The sequence below is a fragment of the Ochotona curzoniae genome, unplaced genomic scaffold, assembly GCF_017591425.1.
Source record: "Ochotona curzoniae isolate NIBS_2020 unplaced genomic scaffold, NIBS_Ocur_1.0 scaffold_2453, whole genome shotgun sequence".
Taxonomy (NCBI): domain Eukaryota; kingdom Metazoa; phylum Chordata; class Mammalia; order Lagomorpha; family Ochotonidae; genus Ochotona; species Ochotona curzoniae.
The window spans coordinates 22,199,540-22,208,077 of NW_024467094.1; the positions used below are offsets into that span (position 1 = coordinate 22,199,540).

General features: G+C 53.6%; 1 protein-coding gene across 1 annotated transcript; it reads left to right on the forward strand.

Annotated features, from left to right (window-relative positions):
* The first annotated feature begins 825 nt into the window (after positions 1 to 825).
* On the forward strand, positions 826 to 6,986 carry SUPT4H1 (SPT4 homolog, DSIF elongation factor subunit). The gene is made up of 5 exons (XM_041000676.1): positions 826 to 972; positions 1,341 to 1,447; positions 5,600 to 5,655; positions 5,922 to 5,975; positions 6,628 to 6,986. Exons 1-5 carry the CDS (start codon positions 904 to 906, stop codon positions 6,693 to 6,695), a joined length of 354 nt encoding a protein of 117 aa, XP_040856610.1. The 5' UTR covers positions 826 to 903; the 3' UTR covers positions 6,696 to 6,986.
* Positions 6,987 to 8,538: the final 1,552 nt, after the last annotated feature.

Here is an 8,538-nt window from a genome sequence, read left to right on the forward strand (position 1 = left end):
CCGAAGCCGGGAACCAGGAACCTCTTCCGGGTCTCCCATGCGGGTGCACCTGAAGCTCCAGCCTAGACCCTCACAGGCGTTCAAGGCGGGTCGTGCTGGTCATGGAGACGGCCCCGGGCCCGAGGAGACCCTCGCCCACTCCCTCATGCCACCATCTCGGCTTCTCCACCGAAGGTTGGGGAGGGGCGCTGACCATCAGTGGCCGAGTTTCGAACCTGCGTGCACTGCTTGTATTTCCCCACAGGATAAAACGGAATAAAGGAGAAAAAAAAAAAAAAGCCAGGCGTCCCACACACATTCCTTACTAAAAGCTCAGGGCTACTTCTCGTATAAACCATCAGCCGCACCGATCAAACCTGCACAGGGATTTTTAGGAACACACGGTGCGCTTTCCGCGCGTGGGCTCGCGGGCCACCGGTCCCCGAGGACGGAAGCCCCCTAGGACACTGTCGCCTTTCGGGAAAGGCGTTCTAGATTTGTTTTCGCTTTTCAAACGGAGCTCCACTGTCACCGCCTAAGGACACCGGAGCCCCGGGAGAGACCTGCGGCGTTAACCCTGCGGCCTGCTAGGCCTCCGTGCTCCGGCGCAGGCGCCGCCCCGCCCCGCCATCGCCCCGCCCCCAGCCATCGCCCCGCCCCCAGCCATCGCCCCGCCCCCAGCCATCGCCCCGCCCTCAGAGACCTCCCCCAAGGTCCGCAGTTCTGTTTTCCCCGCCCGGCGGAGGGAGAAACCATCTCTTCAGGTGGCGGGGGGGGGGAAGATTGCGCGCGCAGGAAGAGGAGGAACCAGGCGCCGGATATCAACGCACGCACGCTGCGGCAGCGACTGTTTACTTCCGGCGTTCGTGAAGCTGGCGGCGGTGTCTTCACCTGCTGCGGGTCCTGTGCATTCCGTCTTGGAAGATGGCCCTGGAGACGGTGCCCAAGGACCTGCGGCACCTACGGGCTTGCTTGCTGTGTTCGTTGGTCAAGGTGTCTGTCGGGGCGCGCGGTGAGGGGAGTGGGAGGCGAGGCTGTGCCGGTCGCCGGGCAGCAGGCGTGGCCGGAGGTCTAGGCCTGGCGCTTTGGCTGACCTGGTAGGAGCTGGAGTCGGAGGAGGGTGAGGGTTCCCGACCCTGGGAACTCGGTTTACCCCACCAGAGGGACCCGGCCCAGCCCCTCCAGCCTGACCGACCCTGGGGACCCGGCCCAGCCCCTCCAGCCTGACCGACCCTGGGGACCCGGCCCAGCCCCGCCAGCCTGACCGACCCTGGGGACCCGGCCCAGCCCCGCCAGCCTGATCTGGTGCAGTAGGGAAGGACTGGCCCGGTTGGAGCTCATGGTTCTCTTCCCCCCATCAGACTATCGACCAGTTCGAATACGACGGCTGTGACAATTGTGATGCGTACCTGCAGATGAAGGGCAACCGGGAGATGGTGTATGACTGCACCAGCTCCTCCTTTGATGGGTAAGCCTCCCTCATAGCCGGTCACGCTCCTCCTGTCCACACAGGGAGGACATGCAGGACCCTAGGCCTGGTCGGATTCGGGGGTTCCTGAGCGCCCAGTGCAGTGCAACACTTGACGTGGTGACTATTTCAAAAACGGTGGGGACTGTGTTTCCCTTGTGCTCTGCCTAGTATGGGGCCTGGAGAGGAGACACTAAGTGCTGACTGCACCAAATCCCTTTTGAAAATGAAGGGGAAGGAGGGTACAGTAAGGACAGATTACTGCCCACAGCTGAAGCTCTTAGGGGTCTCCCTAAGGAGATCCTCCCCTTTTTTTAAAAATCCATTAAGGTTTTATTTGTTCTGTTATTTTAATATCATTTGCGTAGTTGAGAGTGATGCTTGCCCTTGAGGGCCTATGGCAGGGAGGAAGCGGGGGGCAGGGTGTGACATGTGTTTCAGCTTTTATTTTTGCTCCCTGTGTGGGCAGGGGCTGAGGAATAGGGATCACTCCTCAATGTATTTTTATTTGTAAACATGTGTTGCATCTGTAGAAAAGAGACTTGGAGAGGATTTTCCCCCCTCTGTGTTTTGTTGTCGGTGATGCCAGCTGAGAGTGTCCGTAAAGTGAAGCCAGACTGGTAGCACAGGAGCAGATCATGCTGCTGTGTCTCTAGCTGTTGGAGCTGCGTGTCCAATCTGGGGCTGATGTCTCCACACGCGTGTGACCCAAGTGTGGACTCTGGTGATTCAGGCTCACCCGTGTGGCTGTTCTTCATCTGCACGGTGGGAACCGTGATGATGACTTTGGAGCTGAGCCTGACAGAACCGGGCGCTTGCCTCATTTGTCAGCATTGATGGTGCTCTGCAGAGTGTGGGCAGGGTGTTGGTGTGCACCATTGTGGGTATAGGGTGAACTTCCCCACAGTGGGAGCCAGAGGACACTGTACTTTTGGGGTTATGCCTGTTTTGGACTTAAGATTTGGGAAGAAAGATGTTGGTGTGGAGCTCTGATTTCTGTTTGTGGGGTGCATACTGGGGTCCTCTGTTCCCTTTGTCCATTTCTTAGCACTGGAGCGATCATTGTGAGCAGGTGAAGTGACTACTGTGTGTGGGCAGAGCATCCTGTAAACTGCAGTGAGATAGGGAGAGTTCTATTCTAAGACAGCTTCTCCTAAGATGCAGGGTGAAGTTTTGCTGTACTTGTACAGCTCAGGGGCATTAGTGTAGTCACATTGTTGCCTGGTCACCAGCATCTCCAGAACACTCTCACCATTGCCCCCCTCCAGTACTAGCTAACCACTGTCCTGTTTTCTAAAGATTTATTTCTGTTTTTATTGGAAAGGAAGATTTTTTTTTTTTTTTAAAGATTTATTTTTATTATTTTTTCATTGGAAAGGCGGATATACAGAGAGGAGAGACAGAGAGGAAGATCTTCCATCCGATGATTCACTCCCCAAGTGAGCGCAACGGGTTGATACTATGCCAATCCGAAGCCAGGAGCCTCTTCCGGGTCTCCCACGTGGGTGCAGGTTCCCAAAGCTTTGGGCCATCCTCCACTGCTTTCCCAGGCCACAGGCAGGGAGCTGGAAGGGAAGCGGGGCTGCCGGGATTAGAACCGGCGCCCATATGGGATCCCGGGCATGCAAGGCGAGGACCTTTAACCACTTGCGCCACCGCGCTGGGCCCTTAAAGGGAGATTTACAGAGAGAAGGAAAGAAAGATCTTGCGTCTGCTGGTTCACTACCCCAGTGGCTGCAATGGCCGGAGCTGAGCCAGTCTGAACCCAGGAGCCAGGAGCCTCCTCTGGATTTCCCATGCAGGTGCAGGGTCCCAAGGTGTTGGGCCATCCTCCGCTGCTTTCCCAGGCCATGAGCAGAGAGTGGAGCACTCCGGACACAAACTGGCGCACGAATGAGATCCCAGCTCTTGAAGGAGAAGATTAGCCACTGAGCCATTGTGTTGAGTCCACAAACGCTCTTTTTTATGTCTTTAAGGGATTTAACTGCTCTAGATAGTTGATAGAACTAAAATGATGGAACTTTCGCCCTTTTGTGACTGGCTTGTCCCACTCAGCGTTGTGTCTTGTGGCACGTATCAGTTTCTTTTCTCAGCTGAGGCTGTTCTGCACGTGCTTATGCGGCCTTTGTTTCCCTGTTCGCCTGCTGCTGCTCACTTGGGCTGCTCCCATCTTTGGGTTGGTTTGTTTGTTTTTGTTTTTTTAAGGTTTATTTTATTTTTATTGGAAAGGCAGATATACAGAGAGGAAGGGAAACAGAGAGGAAGATCTTCCGTCCAATGATTCACTCCCCAAGTGACCGCAATGGCTGGTGCTGAGCCAACCCAAATCCAGGAGCCAGGATCTTCCTCCAAGCCTCCCATGTGGGTGCAGGAACCCAAGGCTTTGGGCCGTCCTTGACTGCTTTCCCAGGCCACAGGCAGGGAGCTGGATAGGAAGTAGAGCTGCCAGGATTAGAACTGGCACCCTTATGGGATCCTGGTGCATTCAGGGTGTGGACTTTAGCCACTACACTATCGCCCTGGGCCCTGGGTTGCTCTCATCTTTGGATCAGTGTATAGAATGTCTGTGGCCTTGAGAGTACAAACGCTTGCTCATTTTCTGCTTTTGGTTCTTGGTTCTTCTGTGTTTAGTAGATTTGTTATGTATGTGTATGTCACCAGTGTTCTTGCTACTGGGGAAGGATGGTGAAGTTAATAAGGAAAGAGAATGCTCATCCAGCACTGACACTGCTCAGCCCATTTTTCCTTGAATTTTGACCTTTACTAATGAAATGCTGGAGAGGTTATATATGTGTTACAGACCACCTAGGGGACTGATACAATAGCTCAACTGGTTGATGTTTCTCTTGCAAGTGCCCACATTCCAAATGAGCACTGGCTCCTGTCCTGGCTGCTTCACTTCCCATGCAGCTCCCTGCTTGCGGCCTGGGAAAGCAGTCGAGGACGGCCCAAAGGTTTGGGACCCTTTTACTTGCTTGGGAGACCTGGAGGAAGATCCTGGCTCTGGATCAGCTCAGCTCTGACTGTTGTGCCCATCTGGGGAGTGGGCCAGTGGATGGAAGATCTTTCAATAATAATAATAATAATAATAATAATAATAATAATGATAGTAACAGCAGAGCTTGGTGTGGGCCAGCACCTTGTGATATAGCAAGGTAATCCACTGCATGCAGTGCTGGCATCTCATCTGGATGCTGGTTCATGTCCCAGCTGCTTTATTTGTGATCCAGCTCTGTTAATGAACCTGGAAAAGCTGCTTAAGATGGCCCATGTACCTGGGCCCCTAGCTCCATGTGGCAGAGCCAGCTTGGCTCCTAGCTTTGGCCTAGTCTAGCCCTGGCCATTATTGCCATTTGGAAAGTGAGCCAGAGTACAGAAGAACTCTATCTCTGCCTCTCCCTCTCTGTTGCTCTGTAACTCAGCCTTTCAGATATATTTTTTTTAAGATTTATTTATTTTTATTGGAAAGTCAGATATACATAGAGGAGGAGAAACAGAGGGAAAGGTCTTCCGTCCGATGATTCACTCCCCAAGTGACCGCAACAGCCGATGCTGCGCTGATCCGAAGCCAGGATCTAGGAACCTCCTCCAGGTCTCCCACATGGGTGCAGGGTCCCAAGGCTTTGGTCTGTCCTCGACTGCTTTCCCAGGCCATAGGCAGGGAGCTAGATAGGAAGTGGAGCTGCCAGGATTCGAACTGGCACCCATATGGGATCCCGGTGCATTCAGGGAGAGGACTTTAGCCACTAGGCCACGGCGCTGGGCCCATCACATTATGTTTTAAGAGTTTGTTAAGTCTTAACTCATTTTTTGTTGGGAAGACTGCAGTTCTAACTCAGTTGCCGGTCTGCATGAGGCCCCAGAACCCTGGTGTTGCATTGGCTGTAAGCAGTCATACTGGCAGTGTGCTGCTGAAGCCACCCTGTTTTCCCAGGGACTCAGCCTGGTGAGACGATGTCCTTGAGCGTGGTTGTCCAGTGGCCTGGGGCCAGAGGAATAAAGGACCCTTGTCAGTTCCTGTTTGCCCTGCTTTCCTGTCCATACTTCCGACTTGTTTTTTTATTCCTGTCCTGGAATCCTTGTGCTGGCTGGGCACTCCGTCCCCTGGAGCCTGGGCGGCCCCACTGACTATTTCTTTTTTCCCCTCCCTAGAATCATCGCCATGATGAGTCCCGAGGACAGCTGGGTCTCCAAGTGGCAGCGAGTCAGTAAGTATCTCCCTTTCTCCTGTCCTGGCTCATTGCCCTGGTGTTAGATGCCTCAGTTTCCATGGGGAAGTCCTAAATGAGCAGGAGAACAAACTTGGGGAGGGAGGAAGGGTGGGATTGCAGGAAAGACCTGTCCCATGCCCTAGAGTCACTTGCAGCCAAAAAATGTTTTCTTTTGGAGTTGCAGCATGTCTTTCATTGTAGTTTAAGCCTCCAGTTGGTCTTTGGTCTTTACTTCCAGTGAAACCTCCTTTCTTCTCTCTTAGGTAACTTTAAGCCAGGAGTGTATGCGGTCTCAGTCACTGGTCGCCTGCCCCAAGGTAACAACGGTCATGACAGCCACTCTTCATTTACTATACTGGGCTCGGCTGAAGTCCTGTACATGGTTACCAGTCCTTCCAACTTTATTTGAAAGGCAGATTTACAGAGAGGAGAGACAGCGAGAGTTTCCTTCCACTGGTTCACTGCCCAGATTACCACCATGCTGAAGCTGGGCCAGTCCAAAGCTGGGAGCCAGAAATTTTTTCTGGATCTCTCACATGGGTACAAGGGCCCACAGACTTGAACCATCCTCTGTTGCTTTGCCGGTCCATAAGCAGGGAGCTGGATTGAAATTGAAGCAGCTAGGACTAGAACTGGCACTCATGGGTGCTGGCATTGCAGGCAGAGGATTAGCCTGTTGGACCACTGTGCCAGTCCCAGTCCGTGGAACTTTGAGGTTGTAGATCCAGAACCAAGTCAGCCAGCTGAGGAGGAGCCAGAACCCAAAGCCTTCTGGCTTGGAGTGAATACCTATGTCCCACTTGTTGTTGGTCCTTGCCTGGCTCTCGGTGGTACAGGGCCACCGGCAGGACTGGATGTAGTCTTGGAATTCCAGTTTGTGGGTCGCTCTTCTTGGGGTCACAGCGGAGGAGGGTCTTTGCCTAGTCTTCAGAATCTTCCGTCACCAAGCTGGTTGTTTTCCTGTCCCAGGAATCGTGCGGGAGCTGAAAAGTCGAGGAGTGGCCTACAAATCCAGAGACACGGCTATAAAGACCTAGCGAGATTGGGGGTAGCCGGCACTCGGCCCTCCACCTCCCATCTTCTGCATCCTATCTGTTGTGAAAGTAGATGGACTGAACTCAGAATACTCCCTGCTCTGCGGTGCCCCTGGAGAGCCACGCCCCTGGCCCTGGGCCTCTGCGGTGCTCAGACCTCTGTTGAGAGGGGTGGGGCTTCATCGGCAGAGACTGAATGGAGGGCAGGGTGGGCTGCCGGTTTGCCTTCCCGAGGCCTGGGGCTCTTGCCCATAGCAGACCTGTTGCAGATGCCAATAAAGCCCTAGGACTTTGCTCAGGCTGTGAGACACTTCTTGCCTCCCGGTCGCTTTCTCTTAGCCATGCACAACAAGAGCTTGCCCTGTAAGTGTCTGCCCAGAATGGCAGAGTCTCTTATGCTCCCTGTCATCTGAGTGAACCTCCAGGGCTGCCATCGTCCCTGTGTGCTCCCACAGCTGTCCCTGGGATGTCTGCTGACCTGGTGCCAAGGTGGCCCCTCGGCTTGGCGTCCTTGTGGCTTCTAGCTGCGTCTTGCTGTCCTCCAGACCTGCACATGTTACCCCTTGAAGACGTCCTGAGACTTCCCCGTGCCCTTTGCACTGGACCATGTTTTTCTTTTCCTGTATGTTTTTTTTTTTTGTTTGTTTGTTTGTTTTTTTTGCTGTTCTTCCTATACCTTAGGCCGCTGCCGTTTACTCATATCTCCCATTCCATTAACTGGGGATGTGCACACCACAGGTGCCTGCTGGGTGAGCCCTTTCCTCCTGTGCCCCAGTGGGTGGCTTTGAGTAGAGCCACATTACTAGCCAAGGTGATTCACTCATACAGCCAGAAATTCACCATCAATTCTCAGTTATTTAAATTTCCACAGAAATCCTGCTAGGGTCCCATGTTGATTTTCCTGTTTTGTTTTTCCCTCCATGTGTAAAATGGGAGTTACCTCTGCCCCTTTGCCTCAGGTTTGTTATGATAAGATGAAGCCACGTGATAATTCTATAATGTGACTCATAAAAACTGAAACCTATGTGCTCTCTGTTCAGCTATTCTTGAACATGTACAGTAAGTGCACCATTAGACAAAATAGTGGGGCAGAAGTGCTGAGCCCACAGCTGCTGGGAGAGCTGTGCCTCGGGGTAGAGGTGCCTGCCCCAGGGCCGTGTGCCCCTTCACCACCTGGTGTTGCTAGTGAGTTGGTTTCTCCTGTTACCTGCGCACTGGGGTGTGTGGAAGGGAGGGGAAGAGCTGACTTGGTCCATCACTGCTTGTCCTCATGAGCTGGTGGCAAAGGTGCTGGCACTAGCTGGACTGCTGTGTCCATCTGTGTGTGGGTCCTCAAACCAGAGCCATGTTCTCGGTGCCTGTAGAGTCCAAGGGAATGATCACTTAACCTTAATTGCTAATGAGTTTTGCAGGGATTGCCCAGTCTTGCCACTGGAGGATTTGCATGGATGTGACTTAGTTGTCTCGTTCAGACTTGAGAGGGGTGTTGGGAAGCACTGCCGCCAGGCCGGGGTCCGGGTCGAGAGGGAAGGAGGTGGGTTTCAGCAAGAGTGCCCAAGGCCCCGCAGCCAACGCCTGACTTTCACTGACTGTCTCAAAAAGTCCCTTGGAAAGCCCCGACTCCTGTCCTGTGCGTCGTACCCGGACGTGGTTGTTCAGTGAGAATGGAAACAGTTGTGGGGAGGGCAGGCGAGAGGAGGTGTGCACAAATAACCACATAGGCTGTCTGGGCCCTAACTGTCGGCCTGCAGGAAGGGCAGGAGGCAGCCTTTGGATGTGTGGGGGAGGAGGATCACAGTGGCTGTGCTGAGGAGCTGCTCGCCCTTCCGAGGAGCTGGAAGGTGCG

Excerpts from the sequence above, each read along its gene's own strand:
- SUPT4H1 (XM_041000676.1), top strand. The coding sequence starts at position 904 with ATGGCCCTGGAGACGGTGCCCAAGGACCTGCGGCACCTACGGGCTTGC. Across the intron at positions 973-1,340 it reads TGCTGTGTTCGTTGGTCAAG|ACTATCGACCAGTTCGAATA; the intron begins GTGTCTGTCGGG and ends TCCCCCCATCAG. Across the intron at positions 1,448-5,599 it reads ACCAGCTCCTCCTTTGATGG|AATCATCGCCATGATGAGTC; the intron begins GTAAGCCTCCCT and ends TCCCCTCCCTAG.